Consider the following 12,963-nt stretch of genomic DNA (forward strand, 5'->3'; position numbering starts at 1 on the left):
ATTTGATTCCTAGATGAGAGGACTGCACTAAGAGGAAGGATCAAGTGGAATGAACCTACATCTTCTGGAGTTTAGAAGAATGTGAAGTAATCTCAATAAAAGCATAAAATATTCTGAAGGGGATTGACAGGACACTGGAGAGTCAAGAACTGAGGGACGTCATCTCAGGAGTAAGGATCAAACATGTAGGATTGAAATCAGGAGAAATTTCTTCAGTGTCGTTACCTGTGAAATTGCGACTTGGGAGAGCTATGGATGATTAGTTTCTTCAATATGGTCAAGACTGAGATCAGAGTTTTGGAACTGCAAAGAACCAAGAGATAAGGGAATCACAAGGAACATGATGCTGATGAACACCAGCATGGTGTTATCAAATGCCAGATCAGAGTTGAAGGGTTACAGTATGTGATCTACTTTTGTTCTGTTCTTGTATTTCTCTCTCCTTTCTACTCTTATACTCACTAACAAATGTTACTGGGAGTAAACCAGGAAATAATATGTTTGAGGTTTTGCTCTGAATTTAAAACTTTTTTGACAGAAGGTTGAGGAAATACAGAGCATTGGAAATTTTTCACACTTTAATGAGAGTCGGAGTATGCAGAGCAGCTGGCAGGGGCAGGGTGTACTACTGGGGCAGGAGTATGGGCTGCTAATAATCATGACGCATGCTAAGGCTGCATAGATATACACATATAGGTGTATGTGCTCTGTGTGGCCTTCCAAAACAGCAATTTAACTCCTGTGCACTCTCTTCTGTGTGCAAGAGTGAGAGTGAGAGTGAGAAAGGAGGGAGCTGAAAGTTAGCCATCATTCAGATAAAGAACAATGTGCAAGATTAGATAATAGCATTATGATCGCAAGCCCACTAGTGCTAAACTTGACAGCTGGTAGTTAAGTATCCAACTTCTTTGTTATCAACATGTACAACAAGTGATTCTTAGTCCAGTTCTCAATGCTTCTGCATCCTCATTGTCCCAGAGTTCTATCTTCCTCTTCCTACAACTTCCAGAGTTCTAATGCCTCCTCACCTCAAATAACCACTGTAAACTACACTTTAAGCATCTCTGCTCTATTGCAGGGAAAAGAAAATTACAGATGCTGGAAATCTGAAACAAAAGAGGAAAATGCTTAAGACACTTACCGGATCAGGTAGCATCATTGAAAGTTTCAGGTCAGAGATCCTTCTTCAGATTGGGAGTTCTAACAAAAGGTCCCCGACCTGAATCATTAACGGTTTCTCTTCCCAAGGATGTTGTCTGACCTACCATGTATTTCCAGCATTTTTTTGTTTTTGTTCCACTCTATTACTGCTCTTTCAACAGGTCTAGTGAGATTCAGCACACATTCCTCTGAATGTTTAGTCCCAGGCCATACAGAGTACAGCACTGGGGAAATCAACAATAATAATTCAAATTTAAGAAAGCTAGAATTCCCCTTCTGCGAGAATCTCATGGCCTTCAATTGCTAATCTTGCCCAGGTGAACAAATGACTAATGGTTTAGTGATGGGCGGCTGAGTGGAATCATACCCATGTGAGGGCTTCATCAGCAAAGGAAAGACACTGAAGTGAAGGGATGGGTTGAAACATACCATCCTCCATGCTTACCATTTCCATCTCATCACTTTACACTCTGTCATTACTGAAAGGCCATTTTAATGAAAGACAATTGTGACAATCAAGCGTTTCTCACACTAAGGAAACCTGATTAATGGAGATGTGGGACAACTCGTTTCCCATTAAAAATGCAGCCCAACGATAATTGAAAATTGCAGTGGTGCAGAGAGAGTTCTTAGCATTAGAAATCTTATATCTGTACACAGTTCCTATCAATCTTTTACGCTAAATCTTGTTTGTTTCTATTAATAATGAAGCTGTGTGTAACTGTCAATTGCAATTACACCCACCATTCCATTGAGATACCAGTGAGTGAGTGAATGTCGGTACTGCATAATAAATTCACAAGGGCGTTCCCGTTAGACATGTAAATTTATAATGGCAATAAACAAAAAGCAAGCATAGACTGAATATCATTTAAAACAGAGACTAAATTGAGTAAGTACATCTGCTCCAATAATTCCCCACCAACTCCAGTTCACTTCAATATTACTACTTAATTTTAATTCTATCATGAATAATTTCAAGCATAATCAGTTGCAAATAGGTGAACATTTAATTATTTGCAAAGAAGCTGCCGAGTCACAGACCTTGGATGGAATTGTACAAGGTTCACTGTGCCATAGAGAGCTGAAGTGGTGACTAATGGAGTTTGACTTATTTTTCCAGTCAGTTTGGAGCTAATTAGTTTTAATCTTCACTATCTGTATATTATAGAGTACCATACAGAAAGGCAATGTCAAATCAATGTGAGGAGAACAGTACAAGCAAAATAAAATAAAACCTTTGTACTTTCTCTCTGGATTGTGAGATTTATTTTCTTGTTAAAGAAACAGCTATGGAGGAATTGTGTGGAACATCTACAGAATTGTACACAGTTTTACAGAACCACATAATTTCAGAATAATACCAAACAGGGTTTATTATTAACACTTTTGTTAGCTTTTAGTAATACTCTGCATGCTGGCTGGCCCCAGTTCCTTCTACTCTTCCTGCAGAGTGAAACAAAGTGAGAGAAATTCCCAGGATTGCTTGAACCACAGAATCGCATGCACAGCAGACTGTGATACTCTGAAATCCCAGCATATGGTGGCTGAATGAAAGGTATGGGCAGAATGAGGCTAAGGCTTCAGCTGATTGCTGGGACGTGCAGCACTTTTGGATATGTCAGCTTCTGATAGCATTGTTGAATCTATGCCCTATGTTCCTTCAAAGCGTTAAATAAAATGGTGATACTTTTAAGATGAGCAGGGCTGTCCTGGGCACTCACATCAGTCCCTCAGCTAACATTCCTATATTACCTTGCCAAGCTGCTGGTGCACGCTGAGGTTGTACATCATGATAGCTCCATCTAGGATTTCTAGTAGAGATTTCTCTGCGATTGGATGTTCTGGTTCATCAGGAGGACGCCCTAACAACAGGCCATCATTTCCATGGGTTCCTTCAACTGTAGGGAGAAGTTATCACATTACATCACATCACTCTTCATTTCACTGTATAGGTATCAGCATGCATATGAGTACAGATACTGGAACAGCTGCAGCACAATACAAAGTTACCTCCACAAGTATTACACTGATACTTGCATCCATACTCTGACCTTCACTGTGACCCACCTGTAACTGCTACTTCCAGAGTATACACAATGTAAATGTGATACACATACCATTGTTCAACTGCACATAGAGTACAAAATATCACACAACCAGTACTATGTTTGTGAACAGTGACTATATTGCAGCTACTTAAACATTCCCCTGAAACAAATAGCAATTACCCTTGTTTGAGTTTAAATCCTTAATGAGGTCTCCACACAGCAAACATGCAGCACTATGAAAGGATTTATATGGATGGATTGGGGCAGGGATCACTCTAGGTATGCTGCAGGAGGTCAATGGCACACACTGTTGCTGCAGCTTTAAATTCTGTGATTTACCCAGTGTGTGCTAAAACCACTTACATGGGATGGATCATTCTTCCCCTCTTTGTGGGATCCATGACTTTCTAACAAACAGACTGCAATCAGTGAGGATAGGCAGCAATACCTCCGACACGATTATTCTCAACACTGACGCCCCACACGGCTGCATCCTCAGCCCTCTACTCCCTATACACTCACGACTGTGTGGCCAGATTCTGCTCTAACTCCATCTACAAGTTTGCAGATAATACCACCATTGTAGGCTGTATCTCCAACAACAATGAGGCAGAGTACAGGATGGAGATAGAGAGCTTAGTGGAATGGTGTCATAACAACAACCTTTCCCTCAATGTCAACAAAACAAAAGAGCTGGCCATTGACTTCAGGAAAGGGGGCGGTGTACATGCACCTGTCTACATCAATGGTGCTGAGGTCGAGAGGGTTCCTGGGAGTGAACATCACCAACAGCCTGTCCTGGTCAAATCACGTAGATGCCACAGCCAAGAAAGCTCACCAGCGCCTCTACTTCCTCAGGAGGCTAAAGAAATTTGGTTTGTCCCCTTTAACTCTCACCAACTTTTAACGATGCACCATAGAAAGCATCCTATCTGGATGTATCACAGCTTGGTACGGCAACTGCTCTGCCCAGGACCGCAAGAAACCACAGAGAGTTGTGGACACAGCCCAGTGCATCACAGACACCAGCCTCCCCTCCTTGGACTCTGTCTTTACCTCTCGTTGTCTTGGCGAAGCAGCCAGCGTAATCAAAGACCCCACCCACCCAGGACATTCTCTCTTCTCTCCTCTTCCATCGGGTAGAAGATACAGGAGCCTGAGGACAGCTTCTACCCCACCAGACTTAAGGACAGCTTCTACCCCGCTGTGATAAGACTATTGGATGGTTCCCTTATACAAGGAGATGGACTATGACTTCGCAATTTACCTTGTTGTGACCTTGCACCTTATTGCACTGCACTTTCTCTGTAGCTGTGACACTTTACTCTGTACTGTTATTACCTGTACTACATCAATGCACTCTGTACTAACTCAATGTAACTGCACTGTGTAATGAACTGACCTGTACGATCGGTATGCAAGACAAGTTTTTCACTGTACCTCGGTACAAGTGACAATAATAAACCAATTCTAATACCAATACCTTATTCACCATTCCAGTTCTGATCACATCATCGTAAGCCTTCCCTATTATCCATTACTGTCCCAGCTCCAAACCCTACAATCCTTTTCCCAGGCTCTGTACTTATAAATTGTTAACCTAGTTTTTATAAAAGGTCATCTTCGTAAAACAGGCTTTATTTATCCCTCTGCAGAAGCTGCCTGATGTAATGTGTTTTGCAGCATTTTGTAGTTTTGTTACCTAAAGTCACTTCTCACATGTAACACTTTGCAGATTTAAAAGTCAATCAAGTTATGTTATTGTTCCTTGTTGCAGAAACTACATTTTTCTCATGTAAATACATCTCACTTCAAACTAACCACCTACTGAATGAATACTTACTGTCTTCCTCTGTCCTCTGCTCCACACTCAGAGTACGAACCTTCACCTTTTCCACAGTGGCCAGGGAGCGGCGGGGATTCATCAGACTCACTGCTGCTGTACTTAGGAACCTATTGGCTCGGCCTAACGTTGGAGAACTCAACCAACTTGGTCTGGCAAGAGCTCCACCTCCAGCAGTAGCACCACCTGACCTCTGCCGAAATTCAAGGTACATGCAAAGGAGGTAGAATACAATTACAAAGCTGGAACAAGATGCTAGAGTTATATGTAAAATATAATACTCAAGGACCTCTCCTTTCTACAGTAAAACTCCAATAATCCACTCTCCAATTATTCAGCATCTGGCTCTCCTGCTTCCCATGCTCCCTTTGCACACACAAAGGCCCAATTTCCTTTGCTCCCTCTAAAATGCTTTGCATGTCCATTTAAACACATCTGCACTACTGCATAACACCTTAGAAGAAAATTGAATTAAAAGTGTGTTGGTGCATTAATACAAGTATTATCCAATAGTCTGGAAAATCTGGCAGTCCAACACCAGTTTGGGTCTCGAGATTTGCCAGTGAGTTTCACTGAACAGGAGCCTACAAGAGACACACTTGCAAATTGGGGGGGGGGGGGAGAGGGGGAGAGGGGAAGCTGAGGCTTTGGTGTGAAGAGGTTGAGTAAATGCCCCAGGTGTTGGGAGTGAGAGTAGCTCTTTAAGAAGGCTTCAGTGCGAAGGCAAGGTTTTAGTTTGTTGTTGATCCTTAGCTCTTGATTCAGTGTAGACAGGATGGTAGTTAGGGTAGTGGAATGCTCCTCCTGGAAGATGTGGAAAGTTGGGGAACCTCATGGTCTCCCTGATGACTACATCTGTGGGAAGTGCATCCAGCGGCAGCTCCTGACAGACTGGGTCATAGAGCTGGAGGTGAGAGGCTGAGGGTTTCATAGATGAGAGTTTTCAGTGAGGTGGTCACACCCAGGATCCAGGCCTCAGATGGGTGACCACAAGGAGAAGTAAGGGTAGTAGGTAGACAGTGCAGGGTCTTCCTGTGACTATTCGCTCACTAACAGGTATACCTCTTTGAATACTGTTGAGGGGGATGTTCTTTCATGGGCTAGCAGCAGTAGTCAGGTCCCTGGAATTGAGACCGGCTCTGAGGCTCAGAGAGAGAGGGTACAGTCAGACAGGGTGATAGTAATAGGAAACCTGACAGTGAGGGGTACAGACAGGAGGTGACTGTGGCTGCAGAAGAGATGCCAGGATGATGTGTTGCCTCCCGGGTGCCAGGGTCAAGGAGGTCTCTGAGCAGTTGCAGAAAATTTCTGAGGGGGAGGGTGAAAAGCCAGAGGTCATTGTATATGTTAGTACAAACAACATAAGCAGAACAAGGGATGAGGTTCTGCAAAATGAGTACAGAGAGTTAGGTAAGAAATTAAAATGCAGGACCTTGAGGGTAGTGATCTCCAGATTACTCCTGGTGCCATGTGCTAGTGAGTCCAGGAATAGGAAGATAGGCCAGATGTATTTGTCGCAGAAGAGCTGGGGCAGGGATTTGGGTTCTTGGACCATAGGGATCTCTTCTGGGGTAGAGACAAGCTGTACAAGAGGGATGGGTTGCACTTGAACCAGAGGGGAACCAATATCCTAGTGGGGGAATTTGCTTTTCCCACCAGCGAGGGTTTAAAACAGATTGTCAGGGGGTTAGAACTTGAGAGAGCGAAGTCAGTGAGGAGACAGGTGCAAAGAGTGTAAGCCTAGCAATCAGGATTGCCATGTTTACAGTAAAAGGGCAGATAGGACCACTGCTTTAAATTGCATCTATTTCAACACATGTAGCTTAACAGGCAAGGTGGATGAACTGAGGGCATGGATTGCCTCTAGGGACTGGGATATTGTGGCCATAACACATGTGACTGAGAGAAGGGCAGAACTGGCAGCTCAATGTTCTGGGATACTGGTGCTTTAGGCCTGACAGAGGAACAGGTAAGAATGGATGAGGTGTTGCCTTTTTGATAAGGGAGGGCATACAGCAGTGGTTAAGGAGGATATTCTTGAGGGATCATCTAACAAGGCCATTTGGGTAATACTTAGAAATAAGAAGGGGATGGTCAACCTTGGTAGGGCTATATTATAGCTTCCCCCCCTTACCCCCCCAAAAGTCAGCAGGAACTTGAGGAACAGATGTGTCGAACTGTTACAGAGTTGTTAAGAAAGTAGGGTAGTGCTAGTGGGAGATTTCAATTTTCCCAGCATCGACTGGATCACCCAGAGTGTAAAGGGCCTGGATGGGGCAGAATTTGAGGTGCGTCCAAGACAGTTTCCTCACACAATAAATAGAGGAACCTATTCAGGAAGGAGCAATACTGGACCTCCTCTTTGGGAAAAAAACGGGCCAAGTAACTGAAGTGACAGTTGAGGAGCACTTTGGGTCCAGTGACCACAATTCTAGTTTTAAAATAGTTATAGAAAAAGATAGAACAGGTCCTCAGGTTAAAGTCTTGAACTGGAGCAGGGCCAGCTTTGAGGGCATTAGGCAGGATCTACCTGGGGTCAACTAGGTGACTCTAATTAAAGGCAAAGAAACAGTTGGCAAGTAGAAGGCTTTCAAAAGGGTCATATCAGGAGTCCAGGGGCAGCATGTTCCTGATAGGGGGAAAGGTAGACATACCAAGTTCAGGGAACCCTGGCTGATGAGAGATATCGAGGCTCTGGTCAGAAAAAAGAAAGAAGCGTACATCACCTTTAGGCAGCTAGGTATGAATGAATCCCTTGATGAATACAAAAAGTTAAGACCAGGCTTAAGAGAGAAATCAGGAGGGCAAAAAGAGGAATGAGATGGATTTGGCAGGCAGGGTTAAAGATAATCCCAAGAGGTTCTCCAGTTATATTAACAGTAAAAGGGTGACTAGGGTGCAACTAGGTCCTCTTAAAGACCATCAGGGCCACCTATGTGTGGAGCCACAGAAGATGGCTGAGATTTTTTATGTGTGTTTTTCCTGTATTTACTCAGGAGAATGTCATGGATGCCAAAGAAATGAGGGAAATAAGTAGTGAGGTGAGGAAGGAAGTATTTGCAGCCTTGAAGTGCATTATGGTGGGCAAATCCCCAGGGCATGACCAAGTGCACCCCAGGCATTATGGGAGGCCAAGGAAGAAATCGCGGAGGCCCTTGTAAAGATATTTGCTTTGACGTTAGCCACTGGTGAAGTTCCAGAAGACTGGCTAATGTTGTTCCATTGTCAAGAAGAGTAGCAAGGACAGGCCAGGGAACTACAGGCCTATGAGCCTGACTTCAGTTGCAGGGAATTCTGAGGGACAAGATCTACCATTACTTGGATAGTCAAGGTCTGTTCAGGAATAGTCGGCACAGTTTTGTGTATGGGAGGTCATGTCTGATGAATCTTTTGGAGTTTTTTGAAGAGGTAACTAAGGGGATAGATGAAGGTAGAGCAGTGGATGTTGTCTATATGGACTGTAGTTAAGGACTTTCACAAGGCCCTGCATGGCAGGCTGATCTGAAAGGTTAGGTCGCATGGGATTCAGGGTGAGCTAGCGAGGTGGATTCAGAATTGGCTCAATGATGGGAAGCAGAAGGTGATGGTTGATGGTTGATTCTCCAACTGGAGGCCTGTGACTAATGGGGTGCCCCAGGGGTCAGTGTTGGGACCTCCGTTATTCATTATGTATGTAAATGACCTGGATATGAAAGTACATGGCACAATTAACAAGTTTGCTGATGATACTAAATTAGGAAGGTCTTGTTGCTAGTTAAGCAGGTTACAATGAATTACGAAGAGATCTTGATCAGTTAGGGATATAGGCTGAGGAATGGCAAATGGTTTTCAACTTGGATAAGTGTGAGGTGATGCATTTTGGACATTCAAACCAGGGTAGGACTTGTACAGTGAATGACAGGGCATTGTACAAGAGTGTTGTGGAGCAGAGGGACCTGGGAGTACAAGTGCACAGTTCGCTAAAAGTGGCCATGCATGTAGACAGGGTGGTGACATAGGTGATTAGCATGCTGGCATCATCAGTCAGAACATTGTGTTTAGTAGTAGTGGGGACATTACGTTGCAGTTACATAAGCCGTTGGTGAGGTCACATTTGGAGCACTGTGTACAGTTTTGGTCACCCTGTTATAGGAAAGACATTGTCAAGCTGGAGAGGGTGCAGAAAAGATTTGTGAGGATGCTGCCTGGACTAGAAGGCCTGAGTTATAGGGAGAGGTTGGCCACACTGAATCTTTATTCCTAGAAGAATGAGGGATAACCTCATTGAAGTTTATAAAATCATGAGGGGTGTGGATAAGGTGGACAGTCATAGTCCTTCCCCCAGAGTTGGGAGTCCAAAACTAGAGGGCACAGATACAAGATGAGAGGGGAGAGACCTGAGAGGTAGCTTTGTTACACAGAGGGTGGTGAGTGCTTGGAATGAGCTGCCAGAGGAAGTGGTTGAAGTGGGTACAATTGCAACATTTAAGAGGCATTTGGAGAGGTGCATGAAGGGGATGATCTTGGAGGGTTATGGGCTGAACACAAGCAACTGGGACTAGAAGGGAGGATGCTGTAATCAGCATGGACCAGTTGGGCTGAAGGGCTTGTTTCCATGCTGTATTACTCTGACTCTATGACCAAAGTCATGAGGTTGCTGGATTAATGGAGTTTTAATGTACTTAGAAATTTTGTCAGAAGACCCTGTAATCTGAACTATTTTCTTTAATTCCAGTAGTTTCACTACTTGAAAATTTGACTAACTTTCATTGTTCCAGAATCCAAGACCTTGTTATATGTGAGATGCAGCAGTGGCCTCATACATAACCCAGATTACTTCACTTCATGTAATTACTAGTCTTCTACAGGTTCATTGTTCATTCCCAAAATTTAACCCAGATTACCAAAGGGTTATTTTCTATAGAAATCTGCAAGTTTACTTATTATCAAATTCTATTAGTGTACATGGAATTGGAATAAGACTAATGTTAATAGTTGTCTGGTTTTATTTAGTCTCCCTTTTAGAATATAGTCACCACAATGACCACTTCTAATTAATAACCACCTCCCTTCTATCCAGCATCTTGCCTCAAGAATGTCCCACTCAAAACTGAGTTGAATCAGTCTACCACTGAAAAAATGTTTAATTTGGACACATTAAGCGATCTAGGATTCTCATCTTAGTTCACCACCTTAGCTACCTCTACTTGGGGATAGAATGCTACTCATTGCTTTCCCTAGAGAACATGTGGAAAAAGCAATCTTTAGAATATTTCTCATTTTTGTTCTTATTTTCAGTTTCATACTTCCCACATCTTTCATAGCTCTTACTTCTTGTTACCACTGTAAGATAGTTGTACTTTTCCTCAGCTCCAATGTAGTTTTCTAGGTTTATCATGGCTCCTCTTATTGCCCGTACAACATATTTGTGAATACACCTATGCTTTGCTCTGTTTTTCCCCTGCAGGATGTGTGAAAGTCATTTTTTTTTCACTTTATATTGATATTGATGTGTCAATCACAGAGTCACACTTGTTTAGGATGAGCTTACTGATTTTATTTAAACATCTGCCCTTCATGCTTGGCAGAGTTTCTTTTAGAGTCATTTCACTTGCTGCCTTCTATTGTGGTTTATTTGCTTTTGACATTCCCTCAATTCTTTTCATTCAGTTATTATTGGTCTTGGTTAAATTTGATAATTCTATGCTTCCAACTGCCAGCATTGTTACAACATGAAACCCTATGTGTTTGAAAAGTCATTACAAAGATATCAGCTCAATTTGAGAACCATCTCTCCTGGCTTTCATAACTTGCTGTACCATGAAGATAACATCCTGGTATTTCAGTTTGGATGGTGCTCATGGGGCAGGGGTAGATTAATACTCTGAGGTTGTCTTCCCCTCAGAGTGTTCCTGGAGTAGCAAAAAATAAACATTGCACAGTACTAAGATTTTTCTTTTGTCACAAAGCTTAAGTGAAGCACAACCATATAAGGATAACATAAGTTCTTCAAGATCATTGAGAAGCTGCTTGCATAATGTGGCTTCATTTGCTGCAACCAATATAAGTTACAAAGAGTATTTGAGACATCCAACAATAGGATAATGCACTTACCTGAATATCAGCTCCCTATTATTTTTAAACAGCTAATGTCAGAATATCAATAATAGGCCCTCCACAATCCTTATGATATTCTTGGTTAGCAGTAGTTACATCACCATTTCCTTTGGAATCTAACAACTGCAGCAAACTGCAAAGCTGCAATGCACTTATGTACCTGTTGAGTTAAACTCTCATCATCCTCATCTAAGTCATCCATTGAGATGGCGGAGATCTCTGCAGGATCAATGATAATGTTGGCCTTTGACGCAAGATCATCTATGAAAAATACAGCGAGTATTAGAGCCTTCAATGTTCTGCACAAATACATATTACTAACATCTGCAATGATATGATGTAATTAAAACTCCTGTGGCAGCCTGATTATCAGTTCGTGTGCTGAATATGATAAGTATCATTCCTTCAAAGTTTGTCATATGATTAGGCAAAAAAAAAGTCTGAATGAGCCCATATGTCTAACTCGTGCAGGTGAATGAACCATAAGGCAACAAGGAGGAGTACATGAAGAGCATAAATCAAACTAAATATCTCAGTTATATTCCAGAACCTATAAAAACTGGAATGCATTGTAAAACTAATCAAACAATACCTTAACATAGAACATAGAAAAGTACAGCACAGTAAAGGCCCTTCAGCCCACAATGCTGTGCCGATATTTTATCCCACTCTTAAGATCTATCTAACCCTTCCTTCCCACATAGCCCCCTATTTTTCTATCATTCATGTGTCTATCTAAGAGTTTCTTAAATGTCCCTAGTGTATCTGCCCCCACCACCCCCGCAGGCAGCGTGTTCCACACACCCACCACCTTCTGTGTAAAAAACTTACCCCTGACATCCCCCCTTATACCTTCCTCCAATCACCTCAAAATTATGTCCCCCCGCGCTAGCCATTGTCGCCCTGAGAAAAAGTCTCTGACTGTCTACTCGATCTATGCCTCTTATCCCACTTTGACCACTGCACTAAAATGGACATTGTTTTTTTTTATGTCTCTTTTAGATCTCTCGCCTTCGATCCCAAACCTGCGCTGTCCTGTCCCCAGCACCCCCTCTCGGGGAATATATGTTCTTCATTTGTCATTTCCTTCCCAAAGTAAGACAGAGGGCTAGAATTAGCACCTCACACATAAAAAAAACTGTACAATAATTTTGGGATGGGGAGAGAAATCACTCAATTTTTCCAAAGGATTATTTAATACTGTAAACACTTGCAAGAAGGTTCCCCAAAAATAGAACTGTGCCAGTGTAGGCAATCCTAAGTTCATGAATTCATTACTATGAGCATTTACCTCTGTTCATAGCATCTTTCTTAACCAACAGTCACTTATGAAGGATATCTGCATTTTATTCTTAGTCAGGGACAGAATGACAGCTCAGCTTAACATCTTTGAGTTTCAACAAAATTGGGTTCTGTTGCCTTTTTTTGAACTGACAGGAAGTTTCAACTAATTTGGTCTGGAACCAAAACCACTTTTCATTAGTTTAAGGACAAATGCTAAGCTATTGCTTATTGCCCAAGATCATCCATGAGGTACACTTCTGAATTGACAACATGCCCTTACTAAATCAAAGTTCCTTTACACATGGGCCAATGAAAGGGAAGAAAATGAAGTACTGGTTCCTATTACTCTGATCTCTTATTACATTATTCATTACGATTTTAAAATTACCATGCCAAAATCTGTTTTAATTACAAACACCCTCCCTACTTCATTGCCTGTAAGATGGCAAATCATTTGCCTAACAGCAAAATATGAGCTCACAGCTTTCTGCAAAAATTTCTACAAGGCTTTCACAGCTTTAATTATCT

At 42.2% G+C, this 12,963-nt stretch overlaps 1 protein-coding gene across 2 annotated transcripts in view; it reads right to left on the bottom strand.

The window, feature by feature from the left end:
• The window catches only part of LOC127571811 (E3 ubiquitin-protein ligase RNF123), a 331,679-nt gene that overhangs the window by 190,880 nt on the left and 127,836 nt on the right, over positions 1–12,963 (bottom strand). For both annotated transcript variants that reach the window (XM_052018522.1, XM_052018523.1), the window contains exons 22-24: positions 11,312–11,412; positions 5,056–5,248; positions 2,917–3,062 (exon numbers count right to left, since the gene is read on the bottom strand). In XM_052018522.1, coding sequence (XP_051874482.1) covers positions 2,917–3,062; positions 5,056–5,248; positions 11,312–11,412 — 440 coding nt within the window. The remainder of the gene's footprint in view (positions 1–2,916; positions 3,063–5,055; positions 5,249–11,311; positions 11,413–12,963) is intronic.

Source organism: Pristis pectinata, chromosome 6 (genome assembly GCF_009764475.1).
Source record: "Pristis pectinata isolate sPriPec2 chromosome 6, sPriPec2.1.pri, whole genome shotgun sequence".
NCBI lineage: Eukaryota > Metazoa > Chordata > Chondrichthyes > Rhinopristiformes > Pristidae > Pristis > Pristis pectinata.